The following is a 21163-nucleotide window of genomic DNA, read 5'->3' on the forward strand; positions in this document are numbered from 1 at the left end:
CTCATTAACTCCAACACTGATTCAGTTACATTTAACAGCCTGTAGTGTGCACACTGAGCAGTGTTCAGTTCATCTGGGCTAGCCCATGTGGGGCCTACATGGAAACTGAGGACAAAACTGGCTGGGCCCCAGTTAGACAGCCCAGGTGACGCCCATATGGGCCCTACATGACTGTGCTGGCTGGGCATCATCATCCTGTTTATAATGTGAGTGCAATAAAAAACTGCAGTGATTGTATTAGTTCACTTTTGGTCTGATGTAGAAGAACATGGCTCATTTGTGTTTGATTATTAGTAATCTTTAAAAACAGCATCATATTTTCTCTTGATTTAATACATTTGTCCATATGCTGTTAATGTCTGTCATTATAACAGGAGGAAACGAAGGAGTGTTAAAACTGAAGATTACAGAATGAAAGAGGTAAATCATCTAAACATGACTTTACAAGTCATGAATCGATCAGCCGTTATCTGTGTTTATGACTGTAACTGTGTGGATTGTGGTGAAACCAACTGTCACAATCCATGCCTGTCCTGAACTCCATTTCCCAGAATCCTCCCTGTCTCACACTTGATTGCAATTTTTCCTGTTTTCTGGTGGGCCTGGACGAGGATACAATTCGCTTTATTGAACCCGCCTGTTCCTTCTTCCTTGTAGAAACAATTAATCTGATTCTGTGTTTAAATTGTTCCAATTTTGAAATTGAGGAGGTTCAAAGCGAAGGATGTCATCCTTGTCCGGTCCCCTCAGAAGAACAGGCAGCCTGGCCAGTTCAACTATCGGCAGCTCCCTCCACATATCACTCCCAGTGGGTCTCCCCGTTCTGTCCTGCCCGTCCCATAGTCCCAACCATCCACGAAGACATCCACCTCTGCACCCCAACCCTTGTCCCTGGCCAAGATGGCCGCCCCCATGCCAGAGCCTGTATCCCTGGCCAAAATGGTTGCTGCTACACCAGAGCCAGTGGAAGACGGGTGGCTAATTGACTTTTGGAGCGATCCTGCCGCTCCAAGTCTCCACAAGCCCACTCCTAGTCTCCTAGAACCTGCTCCTAGTCTCCACAAATCCACTCCTAGTCTCCACGAATCCGCTCCTAGTCTCCACGAGCATTTCCCAAGTCTCCTGGATTCCGCTCCAGGCTTCCGAAAACCCGCTCCAAGTCTCCTTGATTCAGCTCCAGGCCTCCAAGTTCCCGCTTCTAGTCTCCTGGATTCCGCTCCAGCCCACGAGCCAACTCCAGCCTTTCACAGGCCTGCTCCAACATTCCACATGCCCGTTCCAGACCGCAGGGCCACTCCAACCTATAAGCCTGTGGGTGGGGCACATGTGGGTGGGGCTCCGGGACTCCTGATCCGCCAAGGCCGCCCGAGGCTCCTGACCCGCCCTGGAGACCTCTGTACCTGTCTGAACCCCCCCCCCCCCCCCTCCCTCCCCGGTTGTTACATCTAAGGCGCGAGGACGCATCTACCGGGAGGGGGAGGTAATGTCACAATCTCCTCTGCCCTCTTTGTCCGTTCTCGTTTGTGTTACCTGTGTTGTTTGCCATTCTGTTCCTTTTGTATAAAAACCATCTTGATTTGAAGTCTGCTTCCTGGTTTTCCTCGCCTGCCTGACCAACTGTAACACCATCCTTATCAAAGTCTTTAATAACAGAAGTAAAAACGTTTATAAACTGATATTTTCCTCTTTAGACCTATGCATATCAACTCAATGTGAAGCATATTTTTTCCATGGTTTAATTCCAATTTCCGATACATTTGCAATGTATTTTGATGTAAATTGGTTGTCTAATCATTAGCATTTAAATCAGGAGTGTATTTATTTTCTTGTATTTCAGAATGATCTCTATTCTGGCGTGTCACAGAGAGTTTCAGTCCATGACGAGCCTCTTTCTGAACTGGATTTAGACAATGACGCTCCGTATGCCAGTGTGAAACCCAGAAGATTCAGAGGAAAAACTCCTGAATCCAGTGATACTGAGGAGATCCAGTACGCAACTGTCCAACATCACAGAAATGAAGAGATGAAGAGAGCAGAGGAGAATGAATGTCTGTATGATGATATAAGAGTTCATCAGCCTGATGCTGCCGTGAGGTGAGAAAAAAAAAACTTAACCAGCACCAACTTAACCAGTACCAGCTTAACCAATACCAACTTAACCAGCACCATCTTAACCAGCACCATCTCAACCAGCACCAACTTAACCAGTACTAACTTAACCAGTACCAGCTTAACCAGTACCAACTTAACCAATACCAGCTTAACCAGTACCAACTTAACCAGAACCAACTTAACCAGTACCAGCTTAACCAGTACCAGCTTAACCAGCACCAGTTTAACCAGCACCAACTTAACCAATACCAGCTTAACCAGTACCAACTTAACCAGAACCAGCTTAACCAGAACCAACTTAACCAGTACCAGCTTAACCAGCACTAGTTTAACCAGCACCAGCTTAACCAATACCAGCTTAACCAGTACCAATTTAACCAGCACCAGCTTAACCCTCTCGAGTCGGCGGTCGCGCCGGCGAGATCAGCTCTCTTTATTTCTTATCAGTGCCAAAGAGACTCAAATAACTCTGTTGTTTTTTATCATTCATGCAAGTGTTATACATCATTATAATCTGTTAAATTAAAAAAAAATGTGTGTACAGTCACAATAAAAACACATTTTTGTGCTTTTTGCTAATTAAAGAAAACACATGATGCACGATCTGCAGCCTCTCTGTAAATGATGTCTAATCTGATTCTCTTCAGAAAATGACCTATAGCTTAGTGAAAACTTATCACACAAATATGAGACGTATGTCTAAAGAAACGTTGAAATGTCAGGTTTTAAATAAATTAAATCAAAAGTAAAACAAATAATCTGTGTGAAAAGTGGGAGATGTCAGTCGACTCATTATCTGACTCATTATCCGCTAATGGGGCCACACCCAAGGAGCACGCGCTCTTTGAGATTAAAATACAGGCGATCCGTGTCAACGCCCACACATCAACTCATACACAGCAAAATCCCCAGTGTTAAATCAACACTGCTCAGAGTGTATTTGGTCCCACTCCACAGAGAGTTAAAATAACACTGGAGCAGTGTTAAAGTTAATGAGATAACTAAGAGATTAATTAAGTGATGATTGACCATTAGTGATGACAGCTGATGATAATGAGCAAAATCACTGAAGAAAAGAGAAAAAAGAAAAACACAAGAACTACGACTGACTATTAAGAAGACATGAAATCTCTGAAGATCTCAGCAGAGGAGGATTAAACAACTCCACAAACAGCATTACCAGTTTCACACATTACTAACCAGATTGACTTTATTTCTGTCAGACGACTACAGAAGCTCTTATTGAGGTTTAGATGTTGATGTTTTAATGAAAATAAATGTTGTCACCATTATGGTGATCAGTGTTTGATTTAGTTGGGATCTTGACCCTTGACTTTAAAACATTATTTTTCTCTGGCTGCTGTAACTGCTTGGTACGGATCGAACGACAAGAGAAACTTGATGCTTGTTGTATATGATACAGTTGTTATCATCATATAGTGCCTTATTTGCTGATCTCTTGAGAGAGATTGATTATAGTAGCCTTGTGACTCTACAGTAGAAGATCTAGAAGTGTTTTCGTCAGACAAATTAAACGATTATCAAAAAATTTGTACATAAATTTTGTACTCCGGTTTAATAACACATCACACAATAAGCACTTCTAACTCCTACGAGTTTAACCAACCCGATCTCATGGCAATTCGTACATATTTTACGAGGTGGCTAATTCGTACGAATCTGTACGACCTCAGTCGTACGAATTCATACGATTTTTGCTAAATCGTACGTATTTGACGAGTTGCCAAATTCGTACGTATTTGTACGAATGACTTACCTCAAACCCCGCCCCTAAACCTAACCGTCACTGGGGATTAGACAAAACGTACAAATTCGTACGAGTGAGGTCGTACAAATTTGTACGAATTAGCCACATCGTACAAATACATACGAATTGGTTGTGAGATAGCGTTGGTTTAACTCACACACAGACATCAAGAATCAGCCTATGAATCTCAACAATGGTGACATGCTGCAATGCATTCTGGGTGCATCACGCAAAACTCATCTATGGCTCCCAGAATGCATTGAGGCATGAAGCATGTCACCATTGTTGAGATTCATAGGCAGATTCTTGATGTCTGTGTGTGAGTTAATCTCGCAGGAGTTAGAAACGATTAGTGTAAAATCTTTTTCCAAACTAATTCAGCTTTTCTGATTAAAACACTGCTGGATCTCTTCTAGAATCACAATAAAAAAAAGTTAACAGTATATTGCTCACACTCAGTCATTAAATCAATGACTTAAGTCACTACACAATGATCATATTCTTATCATCATTGAGCAGTCAACAGCATCTGATTGTGTTTCTCTTGCTTTTCTTGCCATAGCAAACTCAGTTACAGCAGCCAGAAAAAACACTAACATTAAAAAGTCATCAAACTGCCCAACTAAAGAAAACACTGATCACCATGATGGTCACATTAAAAACTAACAATTTTCAAAACAAAATCAAACAAAAAATCTGTTGATTCTCAGTAAGAGCTTCTGTAGACTTCTGACATGAATAAAGTCAGTCTGGTTAGTAATGTGTGAAGCTGGTAATGCTGTTTGTGGAGTTGTTTAATCCTCCTCCGCTGAGATCTTCAGAGATTTAATGTCTTCTTTATAGTCAGTCATAGTTCTTGTGTTTTTCTTTTTTTCTCTTTTCTTCAAAGATTTTTCTCATTATCATCAGGTGTCATCACTAATGGTCAATCATCACTTAATTATCTCATTAACTTTAACACTGATTCAGTGTTACTTTAACACTATCTAGAGTGGGACCAAATACACTCTGAGCAGTGTTGATTTAACACTGGGGATTTTACTGTGTACAAACAGATCAAGTGAAGCACTATAGTTCAGATATATCGTCAGGTACATTGTTTCCCTCATGGAAAGCTGTTTATGTTTTGTCCAGAGGGGCTGATTTTGGTAGGCTAAGTTTATTCTGTTAGCATCTGTGAATATTAAACACAAATACACACATGTCTCATAAAGGAACTGAAGCTCAAAATGATATTTGAGAATTGTGTGTATCTGATCGTTTACAAAATCAAATGATTCCGAACATGTTTGCCATTGAAATGACTGGGAAAAAGATTATGATGTGTTTATTTTTAAAGAGCCTAGTGTCACATCAATAAAGCTTTTATTCGCAAATGTCTGCTCAGATGCTATAAATATAGTACCAGTCAAACGTATTTTGCTTCATATTGATGTTTAAATATTATACCATAATGTTATTTTTTTTATTTAATATCAAAGTTTGTCAGAAATTATTCTGGAGTTTTGTTTTGTAGAAAGTGATTTTTTTTTTTTTTGTAGAAAGTCAATTTCTTTCTTTTAAAGTGAATTTCGTTTTGTATAAATTGTCTTAATTTGAATCAATGTTTTAATATATTTGATATAATATAACAGACTGTTTTAATAAATATATTGGTATATTTGATACCAATATAGCAGACAATAGCCTCAGCGCTGGTGATCATGCATTGTACGCGTCTCATAAATGAACTGAAGCTCTAAATGTTATTTGAGTATTGTGTGTATGATAGTTTACAAAATCAAATGATTCAGAAAATGTTTGCCATTGAAGTGACTGGGAAAAGTGTCCCAATCAACATGAATTCACCCAATACTATTCAAAATCATAATTGCATTGCATCATGTTGTTTTAAAGGGGCTAGATGCAACTTTTTCCCAAAAATAAACATAACAATAGCCTTTTTATTTTACCATTTATGACTCAAACATCTCCTGATGAGCATACTGACACCTTGTCCACTCACAGTGGGTGCACCTATAAGCCTGTATCCTATTTTTCCTATTTTCTGGCGGGTCGTCTTTTCCCACGCTGTCTGCGGATGTGACGTCACCACCGCTGCGAGAGCGAGCAGAAAATAAGAGCAGTTCTATTTTTTGGCCACAGGTGTCAGTCGCGAGTTTAAATTTCAGAAAAACGCATATAGCCCCTTTAAATAGGGATGTCCCGATCAGGTTTTTTTGCCCTCGAGTCTGAGTCCGACTCATTTGATTTTGAGTATCTACCGATACCGAGTCCCGATCCGATACTTCTATAATATAAGTATATACTTCTATATGTTAGTGGGCAGTAGATTATCATACCTCCTCTCTCCTTTTTTCATCATTCTCTCATTAAGCCTCCTCATTTACATCACTCTTTCTTTTAGTCTCCTTCTCTTGCCCTGTCTCTTCCCCTCCTAAAGCTGAGCTCTGGCTGATAGTCTTAATACTCTATTAGGCAATTATTTTGCAACATTTATTACATTTAACACATATTAACACTTTGTTGCCCTTGACTGTTCTAGTTGCTTCTATTGCTCTCATTTGTAAGTCACTTTGGATAAAAGTGTCTACTAAATGACTATATTATGTACACCTCGTAAAAATACAGAGGTTCAGACCTCATATCTGGCTACAGCCATCGTGTAGCAGCCTATATATAACGGCTCCTGAATGTTTTCTCCAGACCAGAAAAACCACGCTTCAACTGATGCCTTAGATGTCTTCAATATTTAATGTCTTCAGGACAATCAACATCAGACACATCAAATGGACACCGTGAAAAAACTGAAAATAAATAAAATTACAATCAAATTCGTGATGAAATTGTTTTTCCATGACGTTGTTCGATTAAGCCCATAGCTTATTAAACTGAAATAAATACACATAGTACCTTAAATTATAAACAAACAATAACCAAGATATAAACAACGTACCGTGTGCTTTCCAATCAGGATTCAGGAGACATTAGGAGACATCTTATTATCAAACACTCTTTTCAATCTTCGCAGCTCTCAATTCGTGTGCGCAACACCTCATGTTTTTTTCCGTGTTCACCCTTATCAAAACACATGACTGGTACGTCTCATGTTACTCATTTTCTCCTGTAGGTGTCACTATTGCCAAACTATAATTCAAAACGAATATACAATTCTCAAACAAGTATTCATGAATTACAACATTTAAAACAAACAAAAAACAAAACATTCAAGAAGTGACCAAAATATTAAGAAAGAAAAAATACTTTATCTACGACAGCTACACTATAGTTTACCTCAACACTTCAGTTTACATGGTCGGAGCTATTCAGTCTTGTTCAGCTAGTTTCACCACAGAGCCTTTACTGTACACATGATGTTGCGCTTGTATCAAATTCAAATGGATAAAGCGACTGCCTGGTGCTCGTAACTCGTTATCACTTCAATAGAGCAGCAAAATCGCTGAACGAGTTTGTCAGCGCTGTGTGCGTGAGAGGATCCAGCTGCTCTCGCGTTTCGAGTCTGTTGGATGCTCTCGCGGTTTAATCAGGTAATGCTGTTTCTTCACCTGGCTTTTGATGCTTGTTCCCAATCCCATGCATTTGCAGCACTCGAGTAAATAACAGCACTTAATACATTTACATTTACATTTAGTCATTTAGCAGACGCTTTTATCCAAAGCGACTTACAAATGGGGGCAATAGAAGCAGCTAGAGCAGTCGAAGGGCAATAATATCAGCAATATGTAAGTGCTGTAACAAGTCTCAGTTAGTCTAGCACAGAAGTATACAATATTTTTTTTTTTTTAAATAAATTAGACAGACAGACAATGAATAGAATGATAAGTGCTATTCTCGATCGGTCAGATGTTGCTGGAAAAGATGTGTCTTTAGACGTTTTTTGAAAATGGCTACAGACTCGGCCGCACGAATTGAGATAGGCAGGTCATTCCACCAGGTGGGAACGGTCCAGGAAAAGGTCCGTGACAGCGATTTCATGCCTCTCTGGTATGGCACCACAAGGCGTCGTTCACTGGCAGAACGCAAGTTCCTGGAGGGTGTGTAAGTCTGAACGAGCGAGTTTAGGTATATTGGTGCAGAGCCAGTGGATGTTTTGAAGGCGAGCACCAGTGCCTTGAATTTAATGCGAGCGGCTATTGGTAGCCAGTGCAGACTGATGAGGAGAGGCGTGACGTGTGCTCTCTTCGGCTCACCAAAGACCAACCTCGCCGCTGCATTCTGGATCAGTTGCAAGGGTTTGGTAGTGCATGCCGGAAGGCCCGCAAGAAGAGCATTACAGTAGTCCAGTCTGGAGAGAACGAGAGCTTGGACCAGTAGTTGTGTGGCATGATCTGATAGGAAGGGTCTAACCTTCCTAATAGGGATGCACCGAAATGAAAATTCTTGGCCGAAACCGAAAACCGAAAAAGAGGAAACCAAGGCCGAAAACCGAAAACCGAAACACCGAAATAAATTATGCCAATTATTAGTACCATTGCATTTATGGTTATGACTGTTTACTAACTTTACTAAAATCAAGGCATTGTAATTGCATAAATTAATATTAAAGTTTCAAAGAATAAATCAATTACAAATTATGCCAATATTTATTTAGCACATTGCAACAATGCACAGTATAAAATAAAATTCAAACTAAAATGTTTAACTTGACCCCACTCATTTGTGCATTAAATAATAATGTACAGGCCTACAGAAAGATTTTAAAATTAAATGCTCTCTCATAAAAACAAAGTACATTTAGGTCTAGTGCATTTTAAATTTTTCTCTGTAGGACTACTACAAGAAAGTGCATTCAGAACAAGTGCAACTGCTTAAAGATAAAACTATTTTCTCTGTAGGCCTTCAACATAATAGTGTATCAAAGCAAAGACTGCCATAGCCCATATGTTAACTGTAGAATAGGGGTGTAACGGTACACAAAACTGACGGTTCGGTACAGCAGTTTTACAAAATGACTTTTTATTTATTTTTATTGGTTTACTGGGAAAAAAAAGTATCTGTTCTTAAATGAATTAAATTATAACTAAAAGTGTATTGAAGATATTCCTGTAAACTATATAGGGAGCCCTTACTTGCACATTAATATTAAAGGTTAACAACAGAGCCCAAACTATTAGCCTAAATTCAGTTGCTATTTATTTTTAGGTCTAATAATCAACACTCAAATAACATAGTACGCAAACATGCAAACTTCACATAAGGCAGTTTTTGCAATAACTAATAATCTAATAATAAAATAGTTTTTTCTCCAATTCGTTGTTGAAATATAATCATTTATACACAGTGTCTGTCATTTTCATGACAGGTTTATTTAAACATACAGGAAATAATCAAGATATCATTAACAGGTTAAGTAGAATATAATGAATATAACGGCTAATATAGGTCATATATTTAGTGAAAGAGTTGATTTACTCTAGTGAATAAAATTCTGTGGACACTGAATGACTGCCTGAGGTAAATGTGATGCTAAAGTTGCATGACATTGTTTAGGCTAGTTTACAAGCAGTTATATTGACGTCTTTTCGCTGTTGAAACACTGATTGAGCGATTACACCACATATGATACGTGACAGTAAGTGTTAATGTATCCTCAACATACCTTAGATGTTCATTCATGTTTATTCTTAAGGAAGAGATGATCGATCGCGCTCACAGATGATCGCGTTCACGCGCGCGCGCGCCGCGGCTTGAACTGTGATGTGATCAGTGATGCCACATTAAAGAGCGTCAAAACGGCATTTATCGTTTGAATTTCGTGATACATGTTGATCGATGTTTGTGTGGGAACTCACAGTGAAGTCTGTTCCTCTTCTCATCGAGAACATGAGCTCTGGCTGTCTGTGCTTGTACATGGAGCTGACGTGGGTGTTTCTCAAATATACTGCTTCAGACAAGCACGTGCAGGTCGCGGTTTCTGTTTGCGTCATCACAACATTTCGGCCGTGTTGTTTCGGTGATAAAAGTATTTCGGCCGAAAACCGAAAATGCACTTTTGGGCCATTTTCGGCCGAAAATTTTCGGTGGCCGAATATTCGGTGCATCCCTACTTCCTAATGTTGAATAGTGCAAATCTGCAGGACCGGGTTGTTGCAGTGATGTGGTCAGTGAATTTTAGCTGATCATCAATCACAACCCCAAGGTTCCTGGCTGTCCTGGACGGAGTTATGGTTGATGAACCTAGCTGAATGGAGAGATTGGGGTGAAGTGCTGGGTTGGCTGAGACCACAAGCAGTTCTGTCTTTGCAAGGTTGAGTTGCAGGTGATGTTCCTTCATCCAGGCTGAAATGTCTGTTAGGCAGGCAGCGATACGAACACCAACCGATGGATCATCAGGTTGAAATGAGAAGTAGAGTTGAGTGTCGTCAGCATAGCAGTGATAGGAAAAGCCATGTTTCTGAATGACCGATCCCAGTGATGACATGTAGATGGAGAAGAGAAGTGGTCCAAGCACTGAGCCCTGGGGAACTCCAGTAGCTAGATGATGTGACTTAGACACTTCACCTCTCCATGACACCCTGAAGGACCTACCTGAGAGGTAAGACTTGAACCACTGGAGAGCGGTTCCTGAGATGCCCATCTTCATGAGAGTTGCCAGGAGGATCTGGTGATTAACTGTGTCAAAAGCAGCAGACAAATCCAGTAAGATAAGTACTGTGGATTTTGAGGCTGCTCTTGCCCGTCTCAGTGCCTCCGTAACTGAGAGCAGGGCAGTTTCAGTTGAGTGGCCGCTTTTGAAACCGGATTGGTTGATGTCCAAGAGATTGTTCTGTTCAAGAAACGTAGAGAGCTGATTAAACACAGCCCGCTCAAGTGTCTTTGCAATGAAAGGTAGAAGGGATACCGGTCTGTAGTTTTCTAAAAGTGCTGGGTTTAGAGAGGGTTTTTTAAGCAGTGGGGTTACCCGAGCCAGCTTAAATGCTGTGGGGAAAGTCCCGGTGTGAAGAGAGGTGTTGACAATGTGAGTGAGTGCAGGAGTAACAGAAGAAGAAATGGCCTGAAGGAGGTGAGTGGGGATAGGATCAAGCGGACATGTAGTGGGATGATTGGAAAGGATGAGTTTGGAGACTTCAGCTTCAGAGAGCAGAGAGAAGGAGGGAAGCGTGGGTGTGATGGTCGTTGAGATGTGCGTGTCGGTTTGTGGTGTAGAGAATTGGCTGCTGATGGAAGAGGTTTTGTTTGTAAAGAATGATGCAAAGTCATCAGCTGTAAGGTTTGACGAGGGAGGGGGGGGAGGAGGACAAAGGAGCGAGGAGAATGTTTTGAAAAGTGCACGAGAGTTGGAGCAGTTGTTGATTTTGTTGTGGTAGAATGTAGTTTTAGCAGTGGAGACATTAGTAGAGAAAGAAGCGAGAAGAGACTGATACAGGGTTAGGTCAGTAGCGTTTTTAGTTTTGCGCCACTTCCTCTCTGCCGCCCGGAGTCCAGAGCGATGTTCACGAAGAACATCGGACAGCCAGGGGGCGGAGGGGGTGGTGCGGGCTGGCCTGGATGTAAGGGGACAGAGGTTGTCTAAGCAAGATGTTAGAGTGGAGCAAAGAGTGTCAGTAGCACTGTTAGTGTCTAGTGCTGAGAACTGAGCAGGTGGAGGGAGTGAGGATGAAACCATAGTGGATAGACGGGAGGGAGAGAGCAAGCGTAGATTACGCCGAAAGGTGATCTGCGGAGGAGTGTGTGTTGTGTCCGGAGTCAGTATGAGGTTAAGAGTGATGAGAAAGTGATCTGAGGTGTGCAGTGGAGTAACTAAAGTGTTGTCTGTGGAGCAGCAGCGTGTGTAGATCAGGTCCAGATGGTTACCTGATTTGTGAGTAGCTGTAGTAGATACTCGCTTAAGGTCAAATGATGTCAAAAGAGTGGTGAAGTCAGCAGCCTGGGGTTTATCCAGGTGGATGTTGAAGTCACCAAGCAGTACCAGAGGAGTGCCATCCTCAGGGAAGTGAGAGAGTAAAATATCCAACTCCTCCAAAAAGTTCCCCAGTTGACCTGGAGGGCGATAAATAACTACAACATGGATTTTAGCCGGGTGAGTGATAGTGATTGAGTGTGATTCAAATGAGCAGTTGCCAGATAGAGAAGGAATGGGCTCAAATTTCCAATCATTTGAGATGAGCAAACCAGTACCTCCACCCCTCCCAATCGGGCGTGGGGTGTGTGAAAAAGTGAAATTATTTGAGAGAGCTGCAGGAGTGGCAGTGTCTTCGGGTTTGATCCAGGTTTCAGTTAGAGCCATGAGACTGAGACATGAATGAGCGGAAATAGATGGAATAAAGTCTGCTTTGTTTACAGCAGACTGGCAATTCCACAGACCAATTGGAATGGACATTAATGTAGCAGAGGAAATAGGTACACTTTGCAGATTATTCGGATTGCGTCGCCTAGAATGTAACGAGCGTGACTTACGGGTGTATGTGATAATGGTAGCAATTTGGAAGCACATAGTGAATAGGGGTTAGAGAAATAAACAGATGAAAACACAAAGTGGACAAAGTAGAAGGAAAGCTATAGTCAAGAGCCTTGTCGTGTCCTTGCTCGAGTGGAGTCGCGCAGAGTAGAGTCGTATATGTGGGAGGGTGGTGGGGTTTATGTGGGAGGGTGGAGAGTAATATGTGGAGAGTAATATGTGGGAGGGTGGTGGGGTTTGGCGAACGGCGCTCAAAGAAAAGTTTAGGTTCTCCCGATCGACTGTCAATCATTTCCTCGGCCAATCACAGGCCCCCTCTGTGCTCGGGCCCTGGGGATTCAGCCCCAGCTAGCCCTTATGTTAATCCAGCCCTGTACATATATACATCCGAGTCCTGATCAGGAGCTAACGTCCGATTCCGATCGAGTCTCAAACCACGTGATCGGGCCCGATTTCCGATCACATGATCAGATCGGGACATCCCTAGTTTTAAATCCCAAATATTGTACTTATAACATTCATCATTATCAATTATTCAGTTATTTGTATTTGTTGAATACTGAATTCGGTTCAGTGTCACAATATTACTGTTTTTTTTAGCATGACACTTCTTTCAAACACATTTCTGATTTCAATCTTGTTTCTTGTTTTGGCATATAATTTAGCTTGCTTTATGTAAAAACTCTTTTTTGTTGTTTGTTACTGTACTTATCTAGTAAACCTAAAATCTAGTGCCTGAAGCTTATTCATTATGCAGCTTATTATTACATTTACATTTTACATTTATGCATTTAGCAGACGCTTTTATCCAAAGCGACTTACAACTTGGGGGTTAGGGTGACCACCGTCCCGCTTTGCGTTGTACCGCACAGCATTTTCACCCCTTGTCCCGCACGCCGCATATTGAGAAAATGTCCCGCATTTTCATCAGTCTGTTGGTTTTTAATTATCATATTAAGAAAACATGCATGCGTTCTTTTGCCTTTTTAAGAAAGCGTTTCATTTATTCTTTTTGCGGCATCGTTTTTCACCTAGACATAACAGCGCTTCGTCAGACGTAACATCCCGCCTTTCACAAATACAACAACAGCCGTTTTTAAAATCCTATCCAATGGTTGAAAAGAAAGGAGTAAACACGGTCGCTATAGGTTGTGACGGCTGTCAATCAAAATGTGGAGCGGATTCGTTCCATTTACGAATGGATAATTCGGTAAATTGGTTATATTCTTAATATATAATATAATATATAAGACTGTCAATGAACTAATTTCATGTTGCTTTATAATTTATTTGTTCAATATTGGACTTGGTCAGATCTGCTGCCTGCTGCCTTTGGGCTCAGTGATGTTGAATTTAAATGACATGTACAATGTTACATTGTGATGTAATGGTGTTTTCTGGAAGGGACTAAAGAACAAAGTATTTTTATCATCTGAAAGGCAGAATACATATGTTTTTATTAAGTTAGATAGACATTGTGTAACAGTTTCAGGTTATGTTTTAGTGTCGGTAACATGTCCCACATTGTCCCACACAAACTTAGTAATTGTCCCACATTTGGTTTGTTTGATGGTGGTCACCCTATTGGGGGTACACGAAGCGATTGGTCATGAAGAGTCGAGTAAGCGCAACAAGTGCATGAAATACTGAGTCCGTGTACATTGCTCAGTGTAGCACAGGCTAGAATAGGGAGGGAAAGAGGAGGATAAAGAGGAAAGGAAAGTTTTTTTTTATGAGGTTAAGTAGTCACGGAAGAGCTGAGTTTTTAGTTGACTTTTGAATGATGTCAGTGATTCTGTGTTTCGGATGGCGTTGGGAAGAGCGTTCCACCAGCTTGGAACGTTGAATGAAAATGTTCTGGAAAGGGATTTTTTTTCTCTCTGTGATGGTACCACAAGCCGTCGCTCCTTAGCTGAGCGAAGGCTTCTGGTTGGGGTGTGGAGTTGTAGAATGGAGTCAAAGTATGCAGGAGCTGAGCACGTGGTGGCTCTGTAGACAAGCGTCAGCGCCTTAAACTAGATGCGAGCAGCGAGTGGTAGCCAGTGCAGGGAGATGAAGAGTGGTGTGATGTGGGTCCTTTTGGGCTCGTTGAAGACCAGACATGCTGCTGCATTCTGGATCATTCGAAGTGTTTGGATCGCACAAGAGGAGAGTCCAGCCAGAAGCGCATTGCAGTAGTCAAGTCTCAAAATAACCAGGTCTTGGACAAGAAGCTGTGTTGCGTGCTCTGTTAGGAACGGTCTAATCTTCCTGATGTTGTGGAGCGCAAATCTGCATGAGCGCGCGATTTTAGAAATGTGTTCTCTGAAGGACAACTGATCATCAAATGTTACTCCAAGATTTCTGACTGACTTTGATGGGGAAATCAAGGATGAACCTGGATGGTGAAGTCATGTTGTATAGTGGGACTGGCGGGGAAGATGAGAAACTCAGTCTTTGCCAGGTTGAGCTACAGGTTTTCTCATCCATGCAGAGATGTCAGTCAGACAGCTGGAGATTTGTGCAGCTACTGTGGGGTCGTCTGGTTGAAATGAAAGGTAGAGTTGAGTGTCATCAGCATAGCAGTGATATGAGAAGCCATGTGCCTGAATGATGGGTCCCAATGAAGTAGTGTAGATGGAGAAGAGGAGAGGCCCAAGCACTGAGCCCTGAGGAACCCCCGTGGTCAGTTGATGTGCTTGGGATTCCTCTCCTCTCCAGGTAACCTTGAAAGACCTGCCTGTGAGGTAAGACTCAAACCAAAGGAGTGGAGTCCCTGTGATGCCCAGTGATGAGAGGGTGGACAGAAGAATCTGATGATTGACCGTGTCAAAGGCAGCAGACAGATTGAGCAGGACGAGGACTGATGATTTGGACTCAGCTTTAAGCTATCCGCAGGGCTTCAGTGACCGACAGTAGTGCAGTCTCTGTGGAGTGGCCCCTTTTGAAACCTGATTAGATTTACGCCATTTTCTCTCTGCTGCCCTAAGTATCGTCCGGTGTTCGCGAATAACATCAGATAACCACGGGTTAGAGGGAGTAGCTCGTGCTGGTCTAAAAGAAAGAGGGCAGATGCTGTCTAGACAAGAAGTTAAAGTGGAGCATAAAGTGTCAGTTGCAGTGTTAACATCCATAGAGGAGAATTGTGTGGATGAGAGAAGGGAGGATGAGACAGCAGAGGCGAGATGAGAAGGAGAAAGTGAGCGCAGGTTTCGCCTGAAAGTAACTGGTGGAGGAACTGGTGGTGCATGAGTAGTGAGTTGAAGATTGAATGTGATGAAGAAATGATCTGAGATGTGTAGGGGTTTGACCAAAATGTTGTCTGTAGAGCAGCTGCGTGTGTAAATGAGGTCCAGATGGTTACCAGATTTGTGGGTATGTGAGGTGATGAGGCGTTTGAGATCGAATGATGCTAGGAGGGAGTGGAATTATGAAGCATAAGATTTGTCTAGGTGAATGTTGAAGTCGCCAAGGACTATGAGTGGAGTGCCATCCTCTGGGAATGAGGACAGCAGAACATCAAGTTCATCAACAAAGGTGGTCAATGGACCAGGGGGGCAGTAAATGACCACAATATGGATTTTAAAGGGAGTCGGAAGCGTAATAGCGTGGTATTCAAATGTGTTGTTATTGCAAAGAGATGTGTGAGTTGAGTATTTCCAGTTGTTATAAATGAGAAGACCCGTGCCACCACCCCTCCCAGTGTGGCGAGGGGTGTGGGAGAAAGAGAAGTTATTAGAAAGAGCAGCAGGTGTTGCTGAGTCTTCTGGGCGGACCCAAGTCTCAGTTAAGGCCAAGATTTTGAGAGTGGATTGAGTGGCAAAGGCTGGAATGAAGTTGACCTTTGTTGACTTTTGTTGACCGCTGACTGACAATTCCATAGCCCCACAGAAAAAGAGGGAGGGGCATTAGCGGAGGAGGGAACAGGACGTAGATTAGCAGTGTTACGGTGCCGTGAAGGTCTACGTGTAATAGTGGGATGTGGTTAAGAGATAACGGGAATGGAGACGATACACATGGTTAGAGAGAGGAAAGGAAGGTGGAAGAGGACAAGAAACGGAGATAACTCGGTGCCTTACCGGAGTCCTTGCCTCGGAGGAGTCGCACAGAGAAAGAGTCGAAAACAGATGTCTTTACCCACGTCGGTTATCTCCATCAAGGTGTGGCCTGCCGGAGCAGATTCCACACTCCAGGAAAGGTTTCTACACACAGACTGGAGTGTGTTTGCTTCTCAAGCCACCAGTGGTGCTCACACAGAAATTAACTCCTACACCTCCTCTGTATTGGATCATATAAATACCACCATTGACAGTGTTACAACCCAGAAACAGATCAACACATACCCAAATCAGAAGCCATGGATGAACAGGGAAGTGCGACTCCTGTTGAAGTCACGCAATACTGCCTTCAGATCAGGAGATGCACAAGCCTACAGCACATCCAGAGCAAACCTAAAGAGAGGGATCAAAAAGGCCAAGCACGGCTACAAGCTAAAGATAGGGGGACACTTTTCCAACTCTGACCCTCGACGCATGTGGCAGGGCATTCAGGCCATCTGTGACTACAAACCCACCCACTCCACCCCCGCAGCCACTGATGTCAACTTCCTGAATGAGCTAAATTACTTTTATGCTCGTTTTGAAAGAGACAACAGAGAAACTGACACCAAGCTCAAACCCTTAGCTGACCCACCAATCACACTCTCCTCCACAGATGTCTGCAAGGCACTGAGCCGGATCAGCACGCCCAAGGCTGCCGGACCAGACAACATCCCTGGTCGTGTTCTCAGGACATGTGCGGAGCAGCTCGCTGGGGTTTTTACAGACATTTTCAACCTGTCTCTTGCCCAAGCAGCTGTACCATCATGCTTTAAACGCACTTCCATTGTGCCAGTGCCAAAACACTCTAGCCCGAGGTGCCCTAATGACTACCGCCCTGTAGCACTCACACTCATCGTTATGAAGTGCTTTGAGCGGCTGGTCCTGGAACACCTAAAAGACTCTCTACCATCCACATTGGACTCACACCAGTTTGCCTACCGCAGCAATAGGAGCACAGAGGATGCCGTTTCCATGGCACTGCACTCTGTGCTCACTCACCTGGACAATAAGAACACTTACGCACGTATGCTGTTTGTTGACTTCAGCTCAGCATTCAACACTGTCATCCCAACCAAGTTAATAGCCAAAATTGGAGACCTGGGCATCAACACTTTAATGTGTAACTGGATTTTGGACTTCCTAACTGACAGACCCCAGAATGTTCGATCAGGACTCACCTGCTCCACATCCATCACACTTAACACTGGTGTACCACAGGGCTGTGTGCTAAGCCCGTTTCTCTACTCCCTCTTCACCTCCGACTGCAAGCCTGTGTATGGATCTAATTCCATCGTCAAGTTTGCGGACGACACTACGGTGATTGGTCTCATCAGCAACAACGATGAGACTGCCTATAGGGAGGAGATCCAGCACCTGGCCACATGGTGCACTTAAAATAACCTGCTCCTCAACACCACCAAAACGAAGGAGCTCATCGTGGACTTCAGGAAGGAGTCAAGAGGCATACATGACACCATCAACATCAATGGAATGGCTGTTGAGCGTGTCTCCAGTTTCAAGTTCCTGGGGATCCACATCTCAGCGGACATGTTGTGGACGACCAACACCTCCAGCCTGGTCAAGAAGGCTCACCAGCGCCTCTTCTTCCTGAGGACACTGAGGAAGAATCAGCTCTCCTCGGCTATCCTGGTGAACTTCTATCGCTGCGCAATAGAAAGCATCCTGGGCAACTGTGTGGCAGTATGTCATGGGAGCTGCTCTATTGCGGAGCGCAAGGCACTGCAGCGGGTGGTGAAAACTGCCCAGCGCATCACAGGGACTCCACTACCTGCCATCGAGCACATCCAGAGGAAACGCTGTCTGCATCGAGCTCGCAGCATCCTCAAGGACTCCTCGCACCCAGCCCACAGACTGTTTTCTCTCCTGCCCTCCGGCAGGCGTTTCAGGTGCCTCCGGACCAGGACCAGCAGATTAAAGAACAGTTTTTTCCCCAAAGCTGTCTCTTTACTGAACTCAAACCCCCGTTGATCCACTTCCCTCATATACTGCTAACTCTCCTACCTCACATCTGCCTTCACTTTGTTATTTGCACTACCGAATGTTTATTACAGTAACAACTGTTCACTTATGCATTTTGCACTACCATACCTTAACGGATTATGCTCATTTGCACTGCCGACTGTTATTTACAGTACCTACTGTTTACATTTGCATTTTGCACCGTACTTTTAACTGTAATATGCAACCACTTTCCACTGCACTTTTACACTTTTTTCGGATAACTTCTGTCCATAATTTATTTCACTACCTTAATCCAATGCTATTTTCCTCATCTTTGCCAAACATATCATTGTATACCTCTATCTGTAAAATTCTGTTTATAGTAATAGCCATCTGTATATTATATTCATAGTACATATTCACCTGTAAATTCTGTTTATAGTAATAGCCATCTGTATATTTATTCACTGTACATATTCACCTGTAAATTCAGTTCTATTTATAGTAATAACCATCTCTCTATTTATACATATTTATATACTCAGTACATATCCATGTCCTGCACTTATGCAACTGTTGTATATCCTGCACTTGCTGCTATTGCACTTCTGGTTAGACCTAAACTGCATTTCGTTGCCTTGTACCTGTACTTGTGTAATGACAATAAAGTTGAATCTAATCTAATCTAATATTATGGTAGCCCAGTTTGTGCTGAATACAGTGTAATTACACCTTTGCCATTAATATGTTTATAAGCAACTGAAAAATGCACTAATGTAAGAGCATGTCAAAACTTCTAAAGGGCCCCAAAACAGCTCAGACTCCTAGGGGTTAACCAGTACTAACTTAACCAGCACCAATTTAACCATCACTATCTTAACCAGCACCAACTTAACATCACTATCTTAACCACATCCACCAACTTAACCAGCACTATCTTATCCAGCACCAACTTAACCAGCACTATCTTAACCAGCACCAACTTAACCAGCACCAACTTAACATCACTATCTTAACCAGCACCAACTTAACATCACTATCTTAACCAGCACCAATTTAACATCACTATCTTAACCAGCACCAACTTAACCAGCACCAACTTAACATCACTATCTTAACCAACACCAACTTAACCAGTACTATCTTAACCAGCACCAACTTAACCAGTATATCTTAACCAGCACCAACTTAACCAGTACTATCTTAACCAGTACCAACTTAACCAGTACTATCTTAACCAGCACCAACTTAACCAGTACTATCTTAACCAGCACTTTCTTAACCACCACCAGCTTAACCAGCACATGTCATATAATCTGAGCTCTAACACTGATGTGTTCCTGTTTGTCTGTTTTTTAGGGGATCAGCTGATCAAACTGTGGAAGATGCATCAGTGATCTACAGCAGCGTCAAATGACTGATAGAGACCAGAGAACACAAAGCCTGTGTGTGTGTGTGTGTGTGTGTGTGTGTGTGTGTGTGTGTGTGTGTGTGTGTGTGTGTGTGTGTGTGTGTGTGTGTGTGTGTGTGTGTGTGTGTGTGTGTGTGTGTGTGTGTAATTGTTGTTGTTGTTTTTAATAACTTGACTCTTTTTAAGATTGTTTGAATTTAATCTGTTGTTATTCAGTATTTTTGGTTTTCAGTTTGGGGTGTAAGATTAGAAATCAGACAACTGATATCTGCATGACTTATCAATATTCAAATGCAAATGTGTTTTATGTTATGTATTAATGTATTTTATAAAGAGTTTCCTCTGTGTGTTTTATCTTGTATGTTTTTAGAACTAGGGCCAGTGCTTCAATAAACCTGATTAACCTTCAAGCCATTCAAGTGTGTGTGTCTTTACTATATTCACAGCACTGGCAGGACCTCTAGTGGTTGATTTGTGAATTATTGTTCATTGATGGGACATAAACAGATCTCCAAATTACACTGACATCCAACTAATGTTTTTCCTTCCTGAAAACAGGAAACCACATTCAGTCTGTTTCAGATATCAATCAGACAGCGAGGAGAAAGGGAAAATGTTACTATCCATAAAATTGTGGGTAATGGTAATAAAATGTAAATACAGTTTCAGAAACTAAATACCCCAGGTGGAGGGAAATATGTGTTTCAAATTCATGTAAAAACAACAGACCCCCTTGAGATTCAAAAAACGCAAATTCATTGTATCACTGTTGTAGAAACTAGAAGGTGTAGTGTTTGAAACAGGTTGTTACCATGACATAATATCACAATTCATGCTTACATGATAATGTCATCATGGATTTGTGGCATGTCCCATAACACTCATAATTACAGCAGTCAGAGAAAACTAACAGTAAAATAGTAAGGGTCAACTGCTAAACTAAAGCAAACACTAATCACCATAATATAATTTTTTTTTTATAAAACAATAACATCGGAATCTCTTTTAAAACCAGGTGCAACACATCTGGGCCCCACATGGGTGTGCTGGCAGGGCCCGAATGTGTAATTGAAACCTCTGGCTCCATCTAGTGGCAAATATGACTTAATGTCTGTTAAATTACTTGGTGTTATTGCACTGGCCCTTTACTCGTTGTGGAATGTGCCTGTAATAGATCGGTTCATCATCACAGCTTTGGCCCCGCCCACTGGCGTGTTAGTGAGATGATGAGGAGAGAAGAGCGATACAGGATCACTGGAGTAAAAATAACATCACCATCCAAAAGGATCCTAATGCTAGAAATTTCTTATTTATTTCCATTAATGTGAATGTCTTAGTTGAGCATTATTTATTTGTATTTGCTTCATTTCACTGTGCATTCTTTGGTAAATCAGTCACAATGGCTCTTGCAG

At 42.1% G+C, this 21163-nt stretch overlaps 2 protein-coding genes across 2 annotated transcripts in view; one reads left to right on the forward strand and one right to left on the reverse strand.

The window, feature by feature from the left end:
- Positions 1 to 21163, reverse strand: part of LOC307124221 (uncharacterized protein) — a gene marked incomplete at its 3' end in the record, with an annotated part of 717433 nt that overhangs the window by 412378 nt on the left and 283892 nt on the right. The gene's annotated exons all lie outside the window — the stretch shown is intronic.
- On the forward strand, positions 381 to 19890 carry LOC307123245 (uncharacterized protein). Its single transcript, XM_079811706.1, has 3 exons — positions 381 to 420; positions 1838 to 2094; positions 19700 to 19890. Exons 1-3 carry the CDS (start codon positions 412 to 414, stop codon positions 19755 to 19757), a joined length of 324 nt encoding a protein of 107 aa, XP_079667832.1. The 5' UTR covers positions 381 to 411; the 3' UTR covers positions 19758 to 19890.

Source organism: Gobio gobio (assembly GCF_949357685.1).
Source record: "Gobio gobio genome assembly, chromosome: 3".
Classification (NCBI taxonomy): Eukaryota; Metazoa; Chordata; class Actinopteri; order Cypriniformes; family Gobionidae; genus Gobio; species Gobio gobio.

What these genes read in the sequence shown, in the direction of transcription:
- LOC307123245 (XM_079811706.1), top strand. An exon ending in CAGCCTGATGCTGCCGTGAG is followed by an intron (nt 2,095 to 19,699) that starts GTGAGAAAAAAA and finishes TCTGTTTTTTAG; the next exon opens with GGGATCAGCTGATCAAACTG.